Here is a 26328-nt window from a genome sequence, read left to right as displayed (position 1 = left end):
CTCTGCCTCCAATGACTGTATTACTTGTCAGCAAGGGAGCAAAGCAGGTGCATACATGTGCTGTATAACACACATAATGAAAGAGAGAGGTCAAAAAGTAAAGAAGTGGGATGTTGGCTGTATCTGCAGTGTTGCTGTACACAGACAATGATTTCAATCAGTGGCATTCCCATCACTGCCATATTCCAGGGGGGATTTTGATGGAGCTCATCCCAGTCTATGACTCCATTTTACCTGTTTTATGGTAAACAAATCCAGTCAGGATTTTGGAGGATTACTGTCCACATAATTCTTCAGCATCAAGTAGTCTAACTTAATCCGCTCAGTATTTGCATTCATATAAAGCTTTTTGCCAGTTTGGTTTACTTTGAATTGTCCCTTTAAGTACTTTCAACCGCTGCCTGGTCATGAGTTACGACTACAAAAAGGATTGTCCATGCTAGATGGTTTGCATGTGTGTGTTTGTGTGTTTGTGTGTGGGTGTGGAGTGAGCGAGAGGTGTTGTTTGACAGATACAAACGGCCTGCGATAAATCCAGGTGCTTATAGCGTGGAAGGTTTCAGCAATAAATTGCGGTGGTCGGATCAAGGGAATGTGCATCTGTGATGGTGAAATCGATTTCATTTAGAAGTCATCAAATGCAGCTCTTAGAGTGACAGCAAATAACAAAGAAGCAAAGAGAGAGAGGGGAGCTGTAAAAGGAGCTTCGGGCCACTTTCCACTCCTGCTTTATTCAGGGACACAGGAGCGGAGCGTTCAAGAGTGCAAATGTTTTTTGTTCTGCTGTGTCGAGTAAATTGTGTATATTGTTCAGATCTCTTCAGGAAGTACGGCCATTGTACTACCACTGGCTGTAACATTCATATCTTTTGTCAGACTGGTCGAATTCAACAGTCAACGGTTTCCACGGACAGTTAATGTTAGATAAATTACTATTATAAGCAGGGAGGTTCAATGGCAAACTATAAAATAGTTCGTACTATAATTGTAGTGTTTTACTGTGCAGTGTGTCCTTTATGTAATGAGCTGGAAAGTCTTTGTAGGTAGGTGTGAATTGACTGACTTAACTAGATGCTCGTGTTAAATTGGATTACTTAAGGTCAGTAAAAAGTTTGATAAGACTATTTTGGTTGCATGCAAAAAACAGGATGTAATGTGATGTGTCTTAGGAGCGAATCACATCAAATCAGTGTCTATAATGTCCACTAAAGGCATAAAAGCTACAGTATGTCCATTCAAGAGAGGGACGGCCCTTAAAACTGAAACCCATGATACTTCACTGCATTGCTTAAATGATTATTTGATGATCAAAATAGTCAAAAAATAGATTACTTTTTGCTGCCTATAGATTTGACTATTTCATTGATTGACAGAGACAGAAAACGTAATATATTCACAAACAAGTTACCTGTTTCATTTGACTGTTTTGTTTCATTTGTATGTTTTTTTTCCATTTGTGGAAGAGCCTGGAGTATACATTTCCTTAACATGAACACATATTGAAAGACATTCAGAATCACATGCAGTAAATCTAAATGCTAATACAGCACAGGAGGAGACAGTGGATGTGCGGGGAGTTAAATTGCTTGTGTGCTGTAGACTATTTTTTTCAATTTTGTGTATAGAGTATAATGTAATAGAACGGTTGCTTGGTAGGTCTGTGGAAGTTATAACCTGACAATTGAATCTAACAAATCAGCAACAAGTGATGTACTATGTCCAGCTGCTTCAATCTCATCAAGTACCAGCTACTAACAAGCCATTTCATACACTAAATGTCTTGGTTGCCATTCAACAAAAAAACATATTGAATACAGGCCGGTCCACTCACTCTCTTCTTGACTAGACAACAGTGCATTGAGCTTGGCGTTGGTTTTAGTTCATTTAGGTTAAGGAATAAACCCAGACAGAAAAAACAGTAAAATACTTCAGGGATGAGGGATATCAATCATTGTTCATCAAACGAAGAGTTGCTCTGCGTATTCATCTGCAGCTCGCCACTTTCAGATATTCATGTCTCTCCTGATGTCCTCTCTCATACAGGCTCATAGTACGTAAGATGTGTCGCCTTAAAGTTTGCAATACAAGGAGTATGGGAGTATGCACACACTAAATTACAGTTCCCTTTAATTTCATTAGTGACGTATCAACCAACTACAGATGGAAGACAAGCGAACAAACAAACAAACGAAGGTGAGGAAGATTGAAAGAGATGACTTAGGAAGACCTGCAGTTGTTTGAAATGTTGCTAATGCAAATTAATAGATTTGTGTCAAGCACCAATCCCACTGAGATGTGCACGTCTAGTCTGATTTAAATGAAAATGATGAAAATGACAAATGATGAAGATGATGTTTCCATCCTTAATTCTGCCTACAAAGCTCTGACTGTCTCTCCAACCAAAAAAAGAGCTGTCAATGACCATGACACCAAACCTTTATGAATCTACTGAACAAATCAGACATAACAACAAATTTGGGTGATGATCCAATGGTCTGCAGTCAGACCAGGTGACATTTCACCCTGCTCCATAAATAAGTACCATCAATAATTAAATAAGATGAAGATGGAAAAAGTAGAAGCACAACACAGCTGATGGTCCTTCTGTTCAGCTTTAATTGACCGTCAAAGGTATGAGTCATTTTTCACCTTGTCAAACATCTTCAGTGTCAGACAGCAATGCAGCAAACATTATAAGCAGAGTTTAATTTGCATCTCCAACAACAGTCAGAGAACATAACCCAAATCACCGGGATATTTAAGGGTTCCTCTTCTTGGCCTCCTTTATCAGACTGATCATCCTACCCGTGGCTGACTTTATCTCTACTATCACCTTTCAAATACTCGGTCATGTTGGAGCATCCAGTCTGCCATTTTTTTTTATTGGTTCCCTGCCGGGGGCAATCCCTCTTCTGTAGAGAAGCAGAGGAAAGCGAAGGTGAGGAAGATAGAAAGCGACGGCTCCTGCCTGCTCATCGCTGGGGGAAGAGGAGGAGGCGGCATTGACGGCCTAATCTCTGGCTCTGATTATCTTCTCATTACAATCAGACGGGAACCACTCGAAGAAGAGGAGAATGTGTAATTACGCTCAAATCTCCCATGACTAAAACAGAGGATAATAAGCAGGGCTAGAACTGTGTGCTCACATCTAATCATTCAGTTTATTTAGTCATTCGTTCTGCAGCCGCATTTGTCTGCCAGTGGAGGCTTTGGTGAGGTTCAGGTGGAAGTAGGTGAATTACTAAACACCTGACTTACAGCAACCTTATCAAGCGGCCAAAAATAAGTCGGCATGATTTTAAAACTGCAAAGAATAAGCTCAAAAATGAAACTCAGTGCGTGCATTGTGAATCATTTTTTGTGTCTGATTATTTGACTTCATTGACAGCAAAAAAAAAAGAAAGTATAAGCTCTTCAAGGAGAACCATTCTTATGACCATGCATTTCCTGTGGCCGCATCTGCCCAGCACGAGATAGAAAACTTCATTTCCAAAACTGTCAGGGCAACTGAAGCATGTAAATAACTACATTTCAATTGACACCTCGATTTGAATGGTAAATGGCTGACCTCCAATTTCCCCAGAGAATTGCTTGCAGGGAGAAATGGAGGGGAATAAAAGACATACCCAGTAGACCAGAGGGAATAAGGCTAACCAAGCATGCTAAATCCTCCTCGCTATTGTATGATGGAAGCGTTAACTGTGCGGACAACAAGAAAAATCACTTGGAAAAGTTCTCGTGAGAACACACAAGAGCAAAAAATTAAATCTTTTTTTTTCTTTCTCTCTTCTATTCTTTCCTCACAGCTCAGAGAAATCAGCCTGCCTGCCGCTCAAGACTGATGAGAGGAAAGGGTTGGACGCAGACACCCGGGTGGACACAGCAGACAGATATTGCTGCATCAAAGGAAAGGGACGCAAACACCACAGTCATCGCAGGGTCAGGAGGTGAGTCACTGTTTATGCCTTCATAAATGCCCAGCAGCAACGCTTGAAAGCCATCAAACTGATTTTCTGAACTCAAAGAACGAGAGCTTACAAAGAGAAAGTCCAGAAATCGACGTCCTTTAAATATGCAGGAGATGAATCGTTTATTTTTTTCATTTGTTTTTGGAGGTGATTTTTATAGACTACTCTGCGAGATGATAAAGCCTTTTAACAGTACACCAAAGCTCCTTCAGGGTTTGACTCTCAGTGAGAAAACACAGTTAATCTCTATATTCTGGTGGAGGGAATGTAAACAGTCTTATCAGGTTGGACCCAGTGGGGAAGTAGAAAGATTTATTTCATTTTATTTAACCTTTATTTAACCAGGACAAGTCTCATTGAGATTAAAAATCTTGTTTGCAAGAGTGTCCTGGACGAGACAGGCATCTAAATAATTAACAGGGTTGTAGACATAAAAAACATATAACAATTTATAGAATAAATTACAGAATCAAATCGAATGTGTCACTCAGATCCTCCCTTTCACCCACACCTAAGCCCAAAACTCCTTCACATTCTGACAAGAGTTTTGAAAGGGTTGAAATTAGCAATTCAGGTGGATTTTTTGTTGTTGTTGTTGTTGAAGAAAACTTAATTAATCTGACACCTTCAAAGCCTTTGCGGTTACACAGCAGGGAAGCAGCCAGTGATATGTAAAAACATGACTGAAGCTGCATCTGAAGTGTAAGGGAGGATCATAACATGAATCACATCTCTTTGGAAGAACATTACCCAACAGTTGCTTCTCTTTGTTTTTTAATTCAGCAGTGAGCTCACAGAAAGACGCAGGCATGCAAGCTTCTGATAATCACTTTTTCTGAAGACATCTGTCAGAAATAGAGCAGTGAGAAGGATTTATGGCATTTCTTATCCTTGAAATTGAGAGCTTTTTCCTTGAGTGGAATCTACACTAGACTTCTCTTTGCAGCAGCTCCGAATGGCACAGAGATATATACAGATGTTTGAAACTTAAGTACTGAGGAATCAGGAGATGATGCCAGTAAAGTGGACACAGCACGCTCATGTTGACAAGCTTTTTATTCTTAAGCAAGGACCCTAAAATGAACGATGTATGTCATCTCTTTATCAATATATTTACTAGATGATAGTGTAAACTCATTTCATAGTTTTATTTCATTAGTGTATTTGTGTATTTGTCTCTTCTGACATTTGCAGAGACACTATAGCAATCCCTACCTTTACTCTATCTGAGTCCTTCGGTGAGATGTAGACTTACAGTAGGCTGAATTCAGTATGAAAACAAAAAAACACCAGGAGCTGTGTTGGAGGGGGAAAGTTCTGCTTCATGTACTTACGAGTAACATATCCATGAGTCTGAAGGCCCTAGATGCCAAAACACTACACAGCAGTTTATGATGCTACGAGACAGAACTTTACAACTGCCATCTCCATGTGGTAAACATTAGAATTACATTGTCCTTGGTAGAAATTCATTTAATATTGTGTCCCTAAACCAATACGATTGTCCAGCCAGGATAACGTTGAGCTGGTTCAACTATATTGCCAAATAGCCCACTGTGCCAAAGCATCTCACTGAAATCAATTAGGTAATTATGTTTTTTATGATTATTGTGGGCTTAAACACTGCCAAACATTGATAAACCCAAACTACCATCTAAGTGGACAAAATAGAATATCATTGAATACATCTTGAGAAATACAGAAGGCTTTCTGAATAACAGATTCAAAAGGGGGGACCCAAAAATTCTTAGAATTGTTAAATATTGTTAATTGTTATTATAAATCAGCAGTTTCTTTCAGTATTACCTTTCTAATCCCCTTCAATACTCTCCTTGAGATGTGATACACTTGTCCCAGTGCCCATTCCTGGAAACATTTCCTTTGGTCCTCTTTTGTCGCCATGTCCAGACTCAAAGCTTCCTGTGATTCTCCTTGGATTTCATCCATGATGACAAATCTTCTTCCTTTCAGTCCCAATTTTAGTTTCACATAGCTGTAGACATATGCTAGTGGAAAATCCTGGTAACTACACCCTATTCTGATGCTTTTGATGGCTTCTGGGAATTTTTGAGTTCACTCTTGTATATTAGAGAGTCAAGAGAATAAAAGAGAATCACATTGAACAAGTTGGTTTAAGACATGTAAAGTATTTTGATAGTCATAAGTAAAAATCACCACCTCAGGTACCTCTTTATCAATATCTTTGACTATAAAATCAGCAGGGAATGTTTATTTGTGTCCATTTAAAAATAAAAGTAAAAAGTGGCTAAAGAGATGGATTCATTTCTAAATTGTTTGTCTAAAAACTATTACACAACACATTCTTACAAAAAAGACTGTATAGGTCTAAAATTCAGTAGATAAAAATGAGCTATAGTTATGTTTATGCCATCTAGAGGCCGTTGTAATGCACTCCAGCTTCCCAAACCTGTTACAAATCACTGTTAAAAAATGATTGTGGGTGACAACACCATGATTAAGGTCTGGTTAGATTTGGCTACGAAAGACACTTGGTTATGCGTAAGGAAAGGTAATGGTTCGGGTTAAAATGATCAATTGAAACGTGGTTTATACTCCCTTAAAGGAACCTTCGTCGTCATGGCAACAGTACGAACAGTGATGTTAGGTTGTTTTTTTTGTTTTTTTAAATGTCCCGACTCGCAGTTGGAAACAGGAGGTGAACAGTGGTCTCCTGTAGCAAAAGCAACTTTTTGCCATCTAACTATCTCGCCATCCACTTCTCTGGGTTATAATTACTTCAGCCGCTACATGACGTAAACGTTACGATAGGTTGTTTTTGTCGGCTGAATTTTAGACCCATATTGTCGTTTTTCTTGTGAGAACATGCTGCACTGCAAGCTGCCTGAAAAGAAGTTACCTCCATTGAGAGAGACATTTGTTCTGCAGATTGGTATCTTGCTAATTGGCCAGCAGCAGCCCAATTTAGCAGAGCAACCAATGTTAATTATAACATGAAACCCAAAGCCACTGATGCTGGCTTTTTGTAAAACCAGTATGATAGCTACAGTGATTTTGAGAAAGCAAGCTAAATCTGGTTCAATAGAAAAAGCTTATAAAGAGTCTATAATAAGCACAACAATAAATTATTTCCCTTAAATTATGTTGAATCAGACAATCAGCAAACATAGAAGCAGACAAATATATAAATAAATACAGCAAAATACAGTGCTTGATAATTTTGTCGCCAAGCGAGTGATATATTTTTAATATAATGACATCTAGGATGTAGTCTCATGTATTTGTTGTGGGTATTCATGCATGATAAAAGCAACATGCTCTTCAGGAAAACAGGCTGCATTCAGCATTGAGCATATTCTCATCAGATGTCCCCAAATCCCTTTTTTCATACACTATTGTTTCACACAATAACCATTCCCAGTGTAGCTGGCAATTGACTGCTCTCTCATTCTCCCTTTCATTCTCTCCACCTAATCAAAAGAAACTGTTTCTTGCCATCAAAAAAAAAGAAAAAAAATGCAAATGCTTGCCTTGTGCTCTCTTACTATAAAGCCAGAATGGTAGAGGTGTTAATGAGTGACAAAGCGCTCTCATTACCAGGAGAGGGTACTTGGGCTTGGTCTTTCTAATCAGCCTTAATGCATTTCAGTTCCTAATGCTCCCAAACTGCCGACTACACCAAGCAGGGCCATTTATTATAGCAAGACAGTCTTCTGCATCCAATGAAACAGGCACATAGTCTCCAGAGCTCTGTGGTCGCATTTATCAAGAAGGAGTGCAGTTTGTCAATGTCTGGACGAATCCTGAACAATCACCTGTGTGCGTGACCTGCTGTTTGTGTAACGTGCAGGTACATCTCATTGAATTTGACGCATAAATGAAACGATTACCCTCCAGTGAGGATTGTAGCAAAGTGTTTAACAATGTGTCTTTTTTATAGTTATTTTATGTTCCTACCAGAGCTAGATTAATGTTAAATCTTTGCTTTTCAAATATAATCTGGATACGATTTTTAAGAAGTTTATAAAAACAAAAGGCTTTCCATAAACGCCAGCTGCCAGCCAAACAGCTGACGACTCAATTAAATCCAAGTAGCGACTTTATTATATTGATTTTTGATTCTAATAAAATAGTTTTGATTAACAAGTTGTGATTGTATGCGTGTACATTTTCAAATACTAACCTCAGTTTCAAAACAGTGTGAAAATTATGATAGAGAAATGAGTCTGTCTGTATCAGTCCCGCCCCCACATGCTGCTCTGTGTGTGTGTGTGTGTGTGTGTGTGCGTGCGTGTGTGCATGTGGGCACTCAGCTGAGAGGTTGTGTCCTGCTGAGTAGAAAATAGAGTCATCTTCAGTGTTTGAGAAAATGATTGATGACAAAACACATTAAGAATTTCAATGATTGCACAGACGGGACATCCTCATTACACCGGTGGCAGCAACTTTACGATTGTAGGCCTAAATATTAAAGTCCACTGAAGCCGCTGCATTGTCCCTATATGCCACACAGATGTTTATGGCTTAAAGAACAAATTATTGAATTATCTTTATTTACATCTAAAACGCACAAGAAGTCTAATTCTCTGTTACAATAATTCACTGCATGTTTACAAACTCATTAAAATATGCAATAACTAAGATCAGTGTATACGATTGAATAGTGACACCACATTTCGGCAGCATTTTCCCATTTCTACCACTGAATGACTACTTCATATCCTTGTGAAAAGCCCTGCAAAAGCATGTTAAATGCAAAATTCATTATCTTAAAAAACACATTTCTAGTTTTACTTTTTTGTATTATTCTAAAAAAATGTTGTGTTTTGATTTTTATTTCAAACACCAAAAATTATTTATCTATATTTGCCTTCAAAGACGAGAAAACTCATTTCAATTGATTCCACTTCAAAGTGCTTTTGTTGTAGCCTCAGACCTTTGAATCTCAAATATTACCCAGCGATTCAAAAGACTTGTGTTGCTCTTTTAAATGGTTGTTTCCATGGTTAGAATTAGAGTAGCGTGGAAACAATTAGTCGCTTAATCATATATTCAGTCAACAGAAAATTGAAAAACAATTTTTAGAACTGTTTGTTGTTTTTTTAGGTCATTCACAAGGAAAAAACACACAAATTCAGCTGTTACAGCTTCTCAAATGTGAATATTTGCTAATTTTCTTAGTTTTCTGTGGTAGTAAACTGAATGTCTTTGGGTTTTGGACTCTTGTGATTAACATATTTTACTATTTTCAGACATTTTCTAGACTACACAATTAATCAATTAATAAAAATAATAATAATCATCACAGTTATTGATAATGTTAATAATCAGATACAGCCCTGAAATTAAGCTTTTGTTGAAACAGTAGGATTAATACTGGGAGGGTCGTCTAACTGTACCAGAGCCCAAATCCCCCCAAAATATGAGTAAATGGGTTAAGAAGATCCAATGATTTGTTGTTTCTCCCTTGATGAAGGATCAAGTAAAAAAAAATATTTAAATGAGCATTGCTTCACAAGTTACATGCTTCTTTGATTGCAATAATAAACCTCACAAATAACTGCTGCTAGCTCTGTGTCAGCTAAAAATGACATCACATGGACAGAAACATCAGTCATAGTCAGCTACATTTGTTGATTCATATAAAAGGGCATTGTGTGTGTATGTAATCATATATTTCTCTGTCTGTGCGATGAGTAAATGAGCATGTTGGTGTAATAAGAAAGTGCTTTGTGTCTCCATGCCAGCTCACTCCTCTCCTTTATTTATTAGCCTGCCATTAATGGTGTAAATACTCCATCACTCCTCCATAATATTCACATACACAATTCTGATTCAACCTACTCTAGATACACTTTCCACTTTTCCAAAAAAAGAAAAGAAAAAGCAGCTTATTTTCTACGTTATTATTAAAGCTGGGGTGAAGCTGCCCGAGTTAATTGCAGTCAACAGCATCGTCTTGCACATCTCGGCTTTAGTCTGTATCGCCTTAGATGCGCGCTAACTCCCTCCTGCCTTTGCTTCTTATGAATTTTAGTCAGTTTGTACATGAAAGGCCCATTCAATGAGCTTGTGGTGCTTCAAAGGCCTTCGTCTCCATTTCCACATCAGTCATTTCCAGCAAGCAAATGAAGTGAACCTCTGGACAGCAATCAAGCTGGTCAACAGATGGAATCTGACACGTCCCTTTTCTTTATAATGACAAATTCACACCTTCAGAGGGAGATGGTTGAAAGACTGGGATATGTCAGGCTAGCTACGAGTATGTGTGTCAATGTGTGTGTGAAAAAGTGTGCAGGTGTGTAGTGTTTTTTGTGCACAGGTATACAAAAGCATCACAAATCTTCAGCTACCAATGCCACGATCACAAAGGTTCACTTGAGAATTATTAGAGCCTAAATAAAGAGCGTTATTGTCATTGTTTGCAGAGTCAGTAATGCATGTAGTACATGATAACAATAACATTAGCTTCTACTAGATATGCTAAGGACTACAAATCTGCTTGGGGACAAAAACTGTTGAAAGGCACATGTCCTCTTCCAGAAAATACTTGAATGAATGACATCACTTGAGTAATTTAAGGCTTGGTTTGGTGAATAGCGGAATTTGTTATGCCTTTATTACAGTGAGAAGAGAGAGATACAGGACACAAGGGAGGGAGAGATACAACAAACGTCTCTAGTGTGAGTCTTAATCCCAAACCCATAGGGGCGGCTCATGAATAGGAATGTTTAACTGCATTACAACTAGTGTGCATGATGTCTGACAGACTCATTTGCCTGGCAGTGAAGGACTAGTGTCACTTAAACTACCTTTTGGATTGATGGTAGAGATCAGAATGATTTTCATGTTTACAGCTTGTGAGCAATCATGTCATTAGACTGTTCATGTGAGGGTCAAAAAAATACTAGTCATGATCAAGACAGCACTAAATTGTTCTCAACTACCTTAAACACAGAGTTTGGCTGACAGGAGGCATTCACGTTTGTTTGTTTGTTTGCTTGTTTAAGGCTCTTCTTCAGCACCAAATCGGATATATCATATCATAGTATCATAGTTGTGATTATGATGTGGATGTTAAAGTGAACGGTATTTACAAATTGGTAATTGTGGTATACAACATAACATTGGCACAGCATAATGAAAGACACAATTTAGTTGGATTATGGTAAGTGTAGGATTCAGTGTTTTTGGAGCTGGACCAATACTAAGTACTTAAGATAAGTGTCTCTCCCACTGCTTTATGAAATGCAATACTACTACTGCATGAATTCACTGGAGTAAACTTTTAAGATTGACTTTGTTTAAGTATTCTGTTCTCCAATACGCACCTTTGTTGATAAGTTATATGTTGCAATATCAGGACTCAGGAGCATCACTAACAAATTAAAATGTTTATTCAGTTCTGATAAAACAACTAAATTACACATTTATGAAGGCGAACAGGCATTGCTGCAGACAAACTAGGGTTCATAACATTACATGAAAGCCTTTACTTTGCTTTAATATTAAAAAGTGTGTCCCACTCTGTTGTGTTTATGTTAGTGTGAAACAGTAAGAAAAGTAGAAAAAAAGATAAGGGACAATCCAACATAAGTTAATGCAGTTCAGTTTAGTTCTCCTCTTCTGAGTGCAGCCATGTCACCATCGGTCTCGACTTCAGTGAAGTGCGCTGGCATGCGATCAGTCTTCTGCTTTATACCAGTCTGGAGAGGATTTCATCATCCTGTTGTGATGGGATCATCTCATATAGGACATTCGGCTCACAGATAATCTTGTTTATGATTGTTGTGAGAGGGAATCAGGAAGCATTTATGCGCAGTTATGCGATGCCAATGATGAGTCATGAGGATTATTTTACCCCACCCATTCTGTTTGTGTTATTTGTCTGCAAAGAATTCAGTAAAAAAAAAATTACAGCAAACTTCAAAAGAATATATTTTTGGTAGTATTTTGTAGGATCTCCAACCTTTGTCATTAGAATGCTGGAGTCTCGGTTTGGACTTGCAAACGTCCTACTTTTTGAACCAATTCCACAAATATTTGCTATGGATTTTCACAGGCTCTGCAGACTTTTATAGAGTGAGTTCACACTTACTTTGAATAAAATCCACAGAGAAAACTGTAAGCCACAGCTCTTTTGTATTATAATAAGCGTTTCTGTGCAAGTTCACAGTCATTATAATAATGTGTGAGAACTTAATACAATATGTTGGAGTTTTTTGCACTGCTACAATCATTTGAAGTGCTCACTCACCATTTTGAAGCAGTTAACGTAAGTTCATGTCTCAAATTAATGGGTCTATTAACCCAAATTCTGGTGATATCTAACCATGTAGATACTTTTGGTTCTTCTACTCATGTTGTTTACTGTTTCCCTATTGGGAGCCAACTCTGAAAGCTCCAATGGCACCACGTCAAACTAACCCTAACCCTAACCCTAACCCTAACTTCCCCCCATTGTACCACAGTTGACCACAATTCCAATTTGTGGTGCGCACAGCATTTTAAAAAATGCATTTAAAACAGGATACACTGTAATGTTTTTAGCACAACAGATGGAATTCCATTAACTTCCATTGTATGTATGTAGGGTAAAACTGTGGTGAATTCTCAGGTGAAACACTTTAACAGCACTATGTAAGTCCAAAAGTTCAAATACTGGGGTTCAGAAACTATAACTTGCGTCCAAAAATGTTATTGCTTCACTGCTGAGATTTCACATTTCATATCCCATCCCTGGAATAAATACAAAAATGTCCCCTCTGCTCTATCTCTGTTTGCAGCCCCTCCTTTGATGAGGAACTCTCTCCTAGGCCCAAGGGGAAGAAGAAGAAGCGAAAGTCCGCGCGGAAGAGGAAAAGGAGAAGGTCAGTTCCCAAAATGAGATGACTCCTTGTGAGGAGGTGTATTGCTGGACACGTCTGGTGATGTTTGTGTCTGTACGGGAGGATATTCGGTACTCTCGAGAGTTCATATTTATTTGTCGTTTCACTTTTAGGTCTCCTTCCCGTAGCCTCTCCCCGCTGAGGAAGAAGAAAAAGAAGAAGAAGAAGAGCTCTAAGAAAAGCAAGCGGCATAGGTAGTTCTTGCTTACTACGCATGATAAATACATTGTTTATGTAATAACATTTATATTAATGTGACGTACAACTTTCTTTTCTGTTAAATTCCAGGTATACCTCCAAAAAGTCCAAACACAGGTATGTATGTGATTGCTTTATGCATAATTTCAGCATGTTTTCTGACTGTGTATCTGTAATTTTTCTAAAGGTTCAAATATTTAATTAAAAGTTCAAAGAAACTTCAAAGGCAAACGGTTCTGACCTGGATTCATTTCTGTCATACACGTGGCGTAACATTTAGTGCCTGTTTTCCATAAGATTGTTGAATTTCCACCTTAAAAGCCAATGCCCTTTATTTATCAGCAAGAAAAGCAGGGTGTCTGTGCAGGCTTTGTCGGTCTTAATACTCCTCACTCATGATTTCATTCTCTTTCATCCCACCAGCTCTTCAAAATTAAAACATAAGAGGAAGGATGAGCGCAAGCACAAGAAAAGGTCAGTCTGTGATTGTTGCATCAGAAACATGTACTTTCCAAATCCTACACAACTATTTTAACCCCCTACAGTACCCCGTCTTCCTCCCCAATGCTATAAGCCCATGCACCCTTTTCAGTGCACTCATTTCTGAGGAAGAAAGAAAAAGGATCCTCCAAAACACTCTTGTGTAGGGGCACGATGGATGAATACACAAATGTGCAGCTATTTTTTAAATTTTTTTTGGCAAAGCGTGAAAAAACCCTCGTAAAGAGGAAAGCAGATTGAAAGCTTGAGCCACAAAGAGAAAAAGGGGGTGAAAGAGGGTAAGAGAAACCAATTTCATGCTGTGATCTTGCAACGTTTTATAATTCGACTTTGGATGAGCGGGCTGTTGTGTGTAAGCACGGAGCCAAGTTCAGTTGCTGCTTACTTCAACAGACATCTCTGCTTTCTAGCTCAGTACAACTCTCTCCTCTTTTGTTCTGATCACTTTGCTCTTTCATGTATTTTCTGTTCCTTTGTGCTTTCCCCTACCTCTCTGATGTGCTGTCCTATTTTTGGCTGGACTGCAGCGGGCAAGCCCTAGAAACGCAAAAGTTTGTCCCTGACTGAGTGATGAAGTTAAACCATTGGCTTCATCAGTTGACTGAGTGTTGTCACATCCTTTGTTTCACCTTTCATACATATGCAAGATCACAGTTCATAAACATCAGCTGATCCAAATCGTGTAATCGGATGTGTGTAAATGTATCAGGAAACAGTGCCAAAAAAAGAGATGATTGATGCAACACCTTAACAGAGAAAGGTTCAAATGCAACAGTGGAAAGAAAGACAGATACTTCAATTTTTCATACAGTCCAGCTCAAATAAGAATAAAGGTCAGAAAACAAGATACTTTCCAAATACTTGGAAATGACACCAACATTACATACAGTATGTGCTCTTTTGAGCTGAAGCTAATGATTATTTTCATTTTCGATTAATGTATCGGTTATCTTTTGAAGCATTTTGCTGATGTCTATTTAGCCCTGAATACTTAATTTTTTTAAGTAATATGTTTCCAGGTGCTTCAAATAAGCCATAAGCCTAAACTGTACATTGTAATCCTCTGTAACAGTAAACAGACTCTCTTGGTTCACCTTTGACCTATCTTACTTGCCATACGTGCAATGAAGGCTTATTACAGGCAGTACCAGTGAGCTCACTTTTAATAATAAAAGTGGAATTTAATAAAAGTTGATAGTTTATATAGTTTCAGATAATCTGTTGGCTTGTTTACAACCTGTCTGATCGTACGACGTTTCTTATCCCAAACAACTTCAATGTTGCAATGTCGGCGTGTTAACAGATCTCATCAATCACTTTATGGCCAAAACTATGAAAATAACAAACCTTTAAACTATTAACTATCAGCAATTCTCACAATCTCTAAGAACCCAAGCTAGCTTCAAATATCATTTTTTGTCAAACATCCAAATGTATTCAATTTACAACAGTAATGAAACCGATAAAGGCAGGAAATCCTGACATTTGAGAAGCTGAAATGTCGTCTAAATTATTAATTAATTTCAAAAACTGCTCCTAAATCATTTCTGTCAATCAACTGGTTGTAAATCAAGTCATCATTGTGGCGCTAGTGCTTTTGTCTCTTTATCAACTTGAGTGTTTTCCTCTTCTGCTCTCCTCATCACCTCCTCCAGTTCCCGGACTCACTCACGTCGGAAACGACGCTATCGGAGGTCAGAGTCGGACAGTTCCTCCTGCCAATCTTCCACAGAGGACAGGTAGGAGCTCATCCATCCCCCCTCCGCCCCCTGATCCTCAGTTTATCTTATCAGGCCGAGGTGTCTGCCGAGTTCTTGGTCACATCACAGCGATGACTGATAAGCCAGAGGTGACTTCCTGATCTCAGGCACGACCAGCTCTTATCACAGCTTCACAGGAAATGCCCCCAAATTCACTCTGCGGATCGATGCACTAAATTATGATGACATATTGAAAAATCTTGGCCATGTGATAATGTGAAAGATGTTGTTTTTGACAGCTCTTATGGATTACGCTGAACAGGGCTGATAGCATTTCTGGCAGCTGCTGGGATAATAATAACCCACTAGTCATTCATTGGTTGCTGTTGAATGTAGAATATTATATTAGAATGACATTTTCAGGCACGGCTCAGTTAGTGAACTTTGACACGTAATATTTACTTCAGTTGAACTTAATCAATTTTTTTACTTACTCTCCGGTTCAATTTTAGGACTCAAATAAACAAAAATGTATCCTGGAATGAACATTTTAAATATGTCTGGAGCTCTTTAATGTAGTGGAGAATTTATTTGTCAATCATCAGTGGAGATAAAGTGCACAGGAGCGCAGGATGTTTATTGAAGCTTGGCCAAGGAGAATCAAAGTATTATTCACAGATAGTGCCACGAATACAATAATGGAATTAGCCAATTGCTTCATTATTCTACAAACAAGGAAACACCCATCTGTGTGTTTAGGGAGTCACACAGTCATATCCTCTCACCTTTGGTGCCACAGCAACATTGCGTCACCGTTATCAAAGTGACTTCTGCTCTCCTAAAAACACCACAGACTGCTGCCTTCACTGTCTCAAGGAGAGGGACAGTATGTCTTTCTGCCAAGATGATAGTGCTGCCTTTGCTGTGACCTCAAGGCCCATTGTTGACCCTAAATATGGAAAATTCCCTGACATTTATTATTTAGAGTTTGTGTAGGATATTATCACGGTTAAAATCAAGGATATTGAGCTTTAAACTATGTTTGCATAACTCAAGTATACAGCCGAAGTAAAATCCCTCATCAGTGGATCTTCCCAGCTTAAATAAAACTTAAGAAACCATCCCCTTTAGAAATTGTTTTATGATTACACAACAGGTCGCACGCCATTTTTAGGGAAGCTAATACAAACTGATAGAAGAAAATATCGCTCATATAAATTCAAATGACTCATTGACATCAATTATGCATTCATACTAGTTTTTGCATTATTCCCTGAAGTGCTGTATTGTGTGTAATGGAGCAGAAGCTCTTATGTCATGATGCTGTGTCATGAAAACTAAATTCAAATTCTCCCCACAGACGCCATGTGCAGAAATCTGTGGTACATCAGGCGTTAGGAGACCTGGCAGCTGTAAGAGCGGAAACAAATGGAGTGCTGGACCGCACGGACATGAAGTGGAGACCTGCAACCAAATCAGTGTGTAAAAAGGCTCCAAAATATCGCTCCATCCTCTCAACCGGCACCGTAAGTACTCTTTGGGACTCTAACAATGCTGCCAAAGGTTCAGTTTGGTTCCTGAGTTATGGCCATGTCAAACTGCTTTTTGTCAGTCAAAATATATAGTAATACCTGCAGTGAGGCACTTGGGTTTGGACTTTTTTTCAATAAATTAATCTATTAGTTTCTTCATTAGCTCACAATTAAGGTGCAAATTTCACATCCTGGTTACTGTATAAAAGCTCTTGAAATTACCATTCAGCCCAAACTGAATATTTTTTGGAAATTGTGTCTAAACCCATGTAGCTATCCTGTAAGGAGTGGATCTTTTAATATTAAATAAACTGTACATGGCCTGACTCTGAGCTCAATTTTGTAATCCCTCATTTTGCAGTAAGTTCTTGTTTTTCTGTTTTAAAATCCCCACAACATTAAGTATGTAACACACTTGGTAGTAGGGACTCTGAACAACAACAAATCAATTCTGAAAAATAATTACACCAACATGGGATGAGATCTGTGAGCTTATTGTTTCCTTTTGTTAAGATATAATGGGTTCTATTTCAATGAAAATATTAGAATGACTTCACACAGCCTTAGCACTAATTCTCAGTACACCTGTTTATCATGTTATTGTATGTTCAGTACATTACACCAGCCCTAAATTCCCAGATTGTGTTCTCTAATGATGTGAATGACTGACTTTGCAACTGTAGTAGAGTATGATTTGATTATTTTACTAGATTTTTGACATTTTTAGCCCCTAACCGCACCAAACATCACAATACATACAGTCACTGCTGCTCAGATGAGGAAAAAGCATGTTGTCACCACTACCTGGCAGGGTAAGGCATTTAATTAGACTGGGTGCAGTTACAACAACAACAATGTTAGAAGTTAAACAGTTGACACATTGGATGTCTTCAGTCTTAAATTTCATCTTATAGCTTTTACTAGTTTTGTAGGAATTCTACTATACTTAATAATACACTAGTGCAAAACTGTACATGCTGCAATAGGAAGTGAAACATTTTTTGTTTATAATGAGCAGAAATTACAAAGAACATGTGTTTCTTAAACTGTGATCTGCAGCTGGCAGCACATAGTTGTTTATTGTCTAATGACTGCAGTTGAGCCAAGTTACCACAAAGGTCTTTAAAGGTTAGAGATGCGACATCAACCATTAGTTTATGCCATGCTATATAAATGTCAAACAGCTTTCTGTGGAACAGTGTGGATATCATGTATTTGTCTAGTAGCAACATAAGCAGTACACAATGTGGGTTGAAGCAGGAGGCTAAGATGAATAATTAACACTTGAAACAATTTTATAATTAGGAATTATTAGCATTTTCATTCCCCTTTGGACCTAAACAAAGGCACAATAGCAGGTGACAGGATTTGCCAAAAGTTAATTGCATTTACTTTCATACACTGACCTAATGAAACCCTGTGTGGTTAAAACAGTGAATAAGACTGGTGCATCTTGTCCTGCTGTGCATACAAAGTATATTTTCTGAAATATCTTATTTTGTCTGTGACCTCTAAATACTTGCATACTAGCATTATTCCAGGAGCCTGGAGCTTTCTCATGATACTGAAGCGACAAAAAAAAAAAATATATATATATATATATATATATATATATATTACCTTTTTCACTTTGGTCCTCCTCAGTCCCCTCCAGTCATTGCGTCTGTTTTATCTTATACTTCCAGCAGACAGTTTCAATTGTTCAGATTGCAGACCTGACTTGAAGCTGAAAAGAAACCGAGGGAAAACAAACATCTTAAAAGTGTGATTGGCTACTTCCAGAAGGCTGACTTTGAATTTTAAAATTGTGCTGTTTATTACAGGTTGATTTTTTTAAAGCCATATTCTCCCCAGAGAGCCTCATAAATGCAGCTATGTCCTTAAACTCATTGTCTCATGCTTATTGGAGCATAAAATATATTGAATTTCTCTCGAGCAATCATTAAATTATGCTAATTGCACAGACGGGTGTTTTTAATTACACACCACAGGGTTTTAATTGAAATTCAATAAATTGATAGATTGAATGATGCCTGGCATTCAATATCCCAAAGTATTTTAGGAGGACTTCACAGTTGGTTTCTGAGGGGTAGACCTACTGTATCACTGTTATTCATTGGTGTTTGCATTTATTTACGGGCTTTGTTTTGGATTAACAAAAGCACATCATTTCAAAAGTAATGGAGTATTTTTCTTTGCTTAATATTTCTTTCCTTAAAAAAGCAATCCATAAAGGAAAGGTAGGTATGTAGTACAGTAACTGAACAGAAAAACCCTCATGAATATAAATAATCTACATGAATGTGGTTGATTATAAATAAATATGTCAACCTCTTTTACAAATATAAGTGATGAATTGGTGAATTTTGTGATGGAAACATAAGAATCATCATAAGAGAAAGACAGCTCACAAAAAACATCAAGACAGAGATGAAATATTTATTTGAAGCAGGCAGCCTTGTCAAAATATATTGAGGTGACATTGAAGAATGTGTCTGTTTAAGATTTGTCTCTCTGATAGTGAAATCTTTTACTCCTGTTTGCGCACAGATTGTGTGCAGATGCGACTGGTAAAGATTTGTTTAAATTTCCCTCAGGGCTGGTCTGTTGTGTCGACTTTAGACTAGATAATAGGAAAACCTTCAGGAGGACAGACTGGATTAAACCTTTGACTTTCTTGTAATCAATAAGTAAAGAGAGATCATAATTTTAACAAGATCAGTCAACTGTGGTCCTCGGAGGGCCGATATCTTTTTCAATCTGTGGACGTTTCTAAATTCTGTGTGCAGTCTTTGAATTCACATACAAGCACACATGTAAAGTACTCGGGGGCTTCTTGCCCCGCAAAAATCTCTACAACAAATGTACAATTAAGGAAAGAAAAAGGAACATGCCAATAAAAGTCTATCTGGCTCTGGGTTTGAAGAGAGGGTTATTGTCTTTTTCTTGCAATTTACGACTCTAATGATGCACTTATGTTGCCCGCTCTTCCCTTTTTCTTACACCTTACCTACTTAAGGAGGAAATCTTGATTGGTAAGTCGATGCTATCCGCAGATTTAGGGATTTACTTGTAGGTCGGTGCAGGCTAATTATTTACTTCTTACAGGAGAAAGAGCACAGTCATCTGTCCTGTTCTGAGGGCTTTCTTAGTTAGACTGATGGGATCTCTCTTTGTCTGCAATCCTTTTCATTTTTACATAATACCCATTTTTGTGATGTTTGTTCAATGTTCTTTAAATGAGGCTTTTCTATGGGGCTATTGTTTACTCTTTTTCTCTTCACTCGAGTTAGAGCCGGTAGATCTTTCAACACATAGTTTTCCTTTCTTCTCTGCTCTTTTGTTCTTCCTTTCATATAATTGTTTTAGTTTAGACTTACTTCTTCTAAATTTTGTTTTCTGTTGACTTCTTTGAATTTAGTTGAGTTCAGACTTTCTTTTGAGGTTAATCGCATGCTTCAAATTTGCATGATGTCTTTATCTTTCAAAGTTTTTTGTCCCGAGAAAAAAAAAAAAGAAAAGAAAGAAATCTCTTCTCTGTGTTTTCAAGGGAATATGTGCCTTTGTGCTAGAGTATTCAAAGTGCAGCAAAACAGGTAGCAGGTTCCATGTATCAACACAAGCTTGGTTTTAAGCTGTAGTCTATTTGTCTGTTTGCAGATTTTGTCCTCAAAACCTGGAAGCGAGCTTTTACAAGGAAAACGGTCTCACCGTTTATTGAGCCAGACCGACGCTCCGCACGATTACGATTCGGGGAATGACACGTCCTCGCCGCCATCGAGCAAAACTGGTGTTTCTCGAGTGAGTGTCACTGTCAGGAAACGGGACCACTGTCAACGTCCGGCCTCACCAGAGAAGCTGAAGTTCACTGACAGAGACAATGCCTCTGACTCAGGAAACTCTGTGACCAGCTACGCTTCCTTGTGCAAACCTTACGGGGAGGAAGGCCTGTCTGCTACACTTTTCAGTGGAAATGGCAAGAGGTACTGCTGTGTTCAAGATAAATAGTGTATCTAAGTAAATGCTTCCCAGGGAAATTTCAATCTGTTTATCTTTTTGTTCCCACAGTCTGTTTCCTTTTTAAATATTCATCTTACAAGCCAGAATAAGGAAGAACATTTCTTAAAAACAACCCAGGATAAGGTTTAGGCTTTATCACTCAAAGCACTGAAAATATCTTTATGTGTTTGCTTTACAGAGAGCAGATAACCTTGGGGTGTCAGGTAGCGGTTGTGAGATCTCCAAAGACAAGCTGTTCGCAGAGGATGAGAGAGTCTTCTCGGAGGCGGCCAAAACCCCACTCATCCAGCAGAAGGAGCAGGAGCCGATCATCGGGGAGTTCCAGATACTCTGGACACTACTCTCGAAGCCTGTCGCTGTCATCTTGCAGGTTGGTTTACTGGAGACGGGGGAACAGCTGGCAACTGCGAAGCTCACTAATTTACACTTTATATCTTTTTATACAAGGAACTGAATGTCTACAAACACCAAGTTGTGGTTTTAGTGGGGCTAATGTGCTCATGTTCCTCATTCACTCATCCACATACTCCCTACATACTTTATTCTACACTATAGGGAGCAATACATTATCATCATTTTGCATAATTCCTGACAGGTGTAGAGTCATAAAACGGTCATAAAAATGCAACACATTTCATTGTGGGGTCATTAGTAGACACAACTTTTTTTATTATGTAAAGAATTTCACTATCAATTCGGACATTCAAACAAAATAGTGGGCGGAAAAATGTGTACCTATTCCTTTGCAGTGATGGAAACTGATTCATTTTTCAATTTATTTTGGTCGAAATTTCGTGAAATGTGCATGAAAGTTTGTGCAATATTCTTATCGATTGGTGCTTTGCTTGATTCGAGGGTTTAACGTTCATTTTCTGGTTGCAGTTCGTACTCACGCTCACCAAGTTATTCATCTGATCGGAGGCGACGAGGCAGCGTGGCCAGCACGAGCTCCAGAGGAAGCTACTCGAGATACAGCACTGACAGGTGAACTTCACTGAATGTTCCAGCTGCTGATTAAGATTAGGAATATATTACCATTGTTGGTTCCTAAATTTTCACATTAATACCTCTACTTTCCAGAAAGAGAACACCTAGCTCAAGAGAGACAAATGTGAAGCATAAGGTTAGCCGGAAGAGACGAAGACGCAAATCCTACTCTCCTATGAAGAAAAGGAGGAGAGACTCGCCGAGCCATCTAGAAGCACGCCGAATCACGAGGTACAGCTTCCTCATCGTGGTGATTTATAGCCACAATATTCACTTTTGTGCCCAAAGGCAGTGAAAAAATGTACTGCTGGTCCCACCCTCCGCCCCCTTATTTGGACAAGTCTCCAATCTGCAATATTTCCCTCATGTTGATGAACTGTGTGCTTATAACGCTATTTAAAGCTCTTCTAATCAATACTTTTAAAACCCAGAGAGAATTAGCATCCAACTCATCCAACTCATTACATCATTACAAAGCTTTTAAGGCAATTTTAGCTGCATTTTATGGTTTTACAGACTGCAACCTCTCCCATCAACCCCATTTTCAAGCATCTGCTGTACGCTGCCTGCCCAGCATCACATGGCAAACACAGTGGAATAACTAGCAGGCTTAAAAGAGAGATATTTCCCCGGTTATATGGAGAACAAAATTGACCTGGAAGAAGAGTGAATACTGGACTTAATTGTGAGGTGGCTAGAAGCAAGACTCCAAATAAATGCAAATTCAAGATTCTGGATTCAATAATTAATTTTAATTATTGTAATTTTCTTGTGTATTTGCATAGACAAAAAACAAAATGATGTTCCTCCCAGCCCATAACAGTGCAACAACAACAGAGAAGATAAAAAATATATATCCCTTAAAAATGATAAAAAATATAAATCCCAAGAAAAAAACCAAAAGTTGACAACTGGTTCATATCAACGAGTGACCAACGCTCATGTGGGGGTTATATGTAATCCATTTTTGCTGTCCAGAGAATGAACGTTAGCCAGCATGATTGTTGGAAGTGCCAGTTTTTAATGGCTCAGCAGTTAACCTAACTTGCCCTCCACCACACCCCACTTCCACGTCCAGTCACACCACCTGCAGTGTTTCCTCTGTGCAGCTCCAAGCAAAGCTGTGGTTTCCTTTGGGCTCACTGGGCATAGCAGACCAAGCTTGCTCAGCTGATTTAGCTTTCCCAGCCAAAGTCTTAGCACAAATCTTACCGTTCTGAATGTCCAAAATGTCATCTGCTGGATATGGTATTAAGCATTTTTTTTAGTAACACATATAACCCAAAATATGTATTTATACCGAGCTTTAAACTTCATTAATTGATGCTTTTGTGCACAACACCCTGCCTTTTTATCAACGACTTCTCATTTACCCTTCCAACAGATACGAAGCAATATTAGCATTAATTTTGAGTCAGTGTATGTCCACCTGACTGTAAGACTGTAAGTCTCATATTCACTCTCTTTTTAGCTCTGTTTTTGCCTCCCGATGAAAGTATCTGTCTCTTTAGCTGCCGAATGCTCCATTGTGTTCACCACCTAGTTTCTAACTGTGTCTGTTTGCTGTTTGGTGCTGAGGAGTGAATTTTTAAAGTTTTTCCACTTGCCTGCTTCGAATGAAAATGACACAACGAGGAGAGAGAGTCAAAACATTATCACTGTAGTCTGTAAAACATACAAAAAAAGAGCAAGAGGACACTAAAATGCTCCATAGAGCTGAGGTGAATTGTACAGTTGTGCAGGAAAACCTCTGTGGGTTCTTTCACATTAAAAAGTGTTAATGGTATCTATTTGACTGTCCACAGTGCCAGGAAGCGCCCCATCCCTTACTTCAGACCCAGTCCTTCCTCCAGCAGCCGATCCACCAGCGTGTCCTCCTGGAGCAGCCTCTTCACGCGCAGCCGCAGTCGCAGCCCAATCTTCAGCATGAGCAGGAGCAGGAGCCGGAGCCACAGTTACTCCTCCTACAGGAGCTACAGTCGAAGTTCATCCTGGAACTCCATCTTTGGGACCCGCAGTCGCAGCCGGAGTCGCGGTTCACTGAACAAACGCAACAAAATCAGGCATTAGGTTTCACAGAGAACAATAAAGGACAGAAGCGTCGGCCATGCAGGGACAGTGGATGTTAGAACAATCGACTGTGTGCGTCTCCGTGCTCTCGGCTTTGACGCTTGAGTGGAAAAATGTCCCAGCAGGGGTCCAACCCGTCTCTCATTGAGGCAGTTTTGTTCACCCTGCCCACAGAGATCACTGAGACCGAATGTCTTTGTGTTTGTTTGTCCTGTTTATGTTCTTCACCCTCTTGCATCAGCACTCACAATGGCCTGAGACTGTTCATCTCTTAGATATTTACAATACAAATTTCACGTTAACTGCATTTGGTCAACTGAGATCCTTTTTTTATGCCTGCGCACTCCCCATTCAATTATTACACTAAATCCTTTGAAATTGTAAATTTAATATTTATTTTAAAATGGGTTGAAATGAATTAATTCCCATCATTGTTTCATCTTGCAATTATGTTTTGGCCATATGCAAGTGGAGATACACCAGGTGAACACTAAACTTATGAGAGGAAGTATCACAGGACACCATGTTCTAGGTTTTGCACCACGAAGTGAAATATCGAGGTAACATTTCGGCCGTTTGATACCAAGTGTTTACAAATGGCTTCAGAGGGATCGTTATCAGGAATAAGGAAACGGTTTATTGCTCTGATCTCCACGTTTCACCAGGTGGAGAACAGACGTGTTTTTTTTCTCTGAAAAATGAAACGGCGAGGATGGCCTGACAGCAAGCAAACAGCCTGTCAGCTCAAATGTCAAATTAATTTATCCTCTGATCAAGTGGAAAACAATTGAAATGTCAGTACATGTAATACAACAGAGAGCGATTGAAACATTATGCAGGGACAGAGAGTGGGGGGATTTCTTCTGACAAAATCTTCACAGTGTCAGCTGAGGCATTTTCTTGACATCTCAAAGTGAATAAAATTTGTAATAATTAATCTGTTTTGCAAAAAGGATACTTTAAAGATAAATGTAATAGACATTTTATCTACTTCAATGCTTACATTTTCATCTAGGATTGTCTGTATTTATTATAATGTATTAGTCTCTCATTTTTTTTTGTTTATTTGGTACATTTAGATTTAAAAGGCGAGCACAGGAAGAAAGTGCTGCACCCCACTTGGTTGCAACAAATAAGTCAAAAGGTATGAATAGCATTGAATCTTATTATACTTAATTAATGTTTTCCTGCTACAACACTGGAACCAAACACATATATCAACAGATGTTTTTTTTTTGTTCTTGAGATACACAAACACAGAAGGTCAAGTTTTGAATTGTGCAGAAGCATACATATTTATTACTTATTTAATATTTATTGGTTTGTTGTCCTTCTCAGTAGTAGTCAATCTTTCTATGCAACACTGTCAATTTATAGTTAAGACACTGCTCTAATTTATTTTTTATGTTGTAAATAATTCCTTTGGTTTTGTCACCTGACTCACACATAAACCTCAAATTAGAAGTCGGGTGTTCAAAAGAAGAAGGCACAAAAAGTGGAATTACAGAAAAGCTCCTTATTGTTTGACCTTTTTGTTTTGGGTGCTTTAAAATAAAAAAAACACACAAAAAAGGAATAGTCTGACATTTTGGAAACGATGTGTATTTGCTTTCTTGCAGAGAGTTAAATGAGAATATTAGCACTCTAAAATAGAAATAAAAGATTTGCGCTAATCTACTATTATGTTTACTATTGGCTCTGGGTTTGTCAGTGTTGTTTTATGAGCTTTTATCTGAAGACTGATTATATGAAATAATGTTTGTTGTCTAATAATTACATCAATGGCACTGAGCTGTGTCCTCTTCATTATCTGTTGTTTCTCTAGATATTCTAAACAGCTGAAAATGTGTGTTATGTTTAGCCTGGCGACAAGAATTTGAGAGAAGATTCGTGTTTGTTTAATCACAACGGATAAAAAGTCATATTTTCTAGGGAGTGTAGTGTGTTTGTCTGACGATGCAAGTTTTTTATATTTTTGGACTTTTAAAATATGAAACAAAACTCAATAAAGTCAATAGTCCAGCACATGATGCCTTGTAAAATCACAACTTGTTCTATACACTTAGGTTTGTGTACTAACAAAAGAAACAAGATATAACTTAATATCTATATAGATAATATATATAGATAATTAGTGAGTTTTAGTGGTAGGTTGATTCTGTTACATTTATACTAAGCCAATTTAGCCATTCTCCTCCTGTTTTCAGTCTTTCTAATAAGCTAAGCCAACCAGCTAATGATGATAACTTCATATTTATGAAACAAACCTGAAAGTGCTATCAATCTTTTCAGCTAACTCTTGCAAGAAAGTGAATATTTCCCCAAATATACCAACTATTCCTTTTAAAGTTAATTTTTGCAGCTGCTTTGACTCCAGAGTTTGAATCTGCACGAGTCTGAAACTGCCTTTCCATATAATTAAGACAGTCATATTTTTCTATCATTTCATATCCATCATCCTGTCTGCGTTACTGCCCCAGGCCTG

At 38.3% G+C, this 26328-nt stretch overlaps 1 protein-coding gene across 1 annotated transcript in view; it reads left to right on the top strand.

Annotated features, from left to right (window-relative positions):
• srrm4 (serine/arginine repetitive matrix 4) overlaps positions 1-23843 on the top strand; it is a 58734-nt gene extending 34891 nt beyond the window's left edge. Inside the window, exons 3-14 of the mRNA XM_062416987.1 lie at positions 3821-3947; positions 12734-12817; positions 12949-13029; positions 13124-13150; positions 13457-13507; positions 15190-15273; positions 16595-16760; positions 20427-20749; positions 20965-21156; positions 21669-21771; positions 21856-22004; positions 23579-23843. Of these exons, the coding sequence (XP_062272971.1) occupies positions 3821-3947; positions 12734-12817; positions 12949-13029; positions 13124-13150; positions 13457-13507; positions 15190-15273; positions 16595-16760; positions 20427-20749; positions 20965-21156; positions 21669-21771; positions 21856-22004; positions 23579-23843 (1652 nt within the window). The remainder of the gene's footprint in view (positions 1-3820; positions 3948-12733; positions 12818-12948; positions 13030-13123; positions 13151-13456; positions 13508-15189; positions 15274-16594; positions 16761-20426; positions 20750-20964; positions 21157-21668; positions 21772-21855; positions 22005-23578) is intronic.
• Positions 23844-26328: the final 2485 nt, after the last annotated feature.

This window comes from Scomber scombrus, chromosome 4 (genome assembly GCF_963691925.1).
Source record: "Scomber scombrus chromosome 4, fScoSco1.1, whole genome shotgun sequence".
In the NCBI taxonomy this organism is placed as follows: domain Eukaryota; kingdom Metazoa; phylum Chordata; class Actinopteri; order Scombriformes; family Scombridae; genus Scomber; species Scomber scombrus.
The sequence above is the reverse complement of the archived record's forward strand: the minus strand, read 5'-3'. Positions and strand labels throughout refer to the sequence as shown.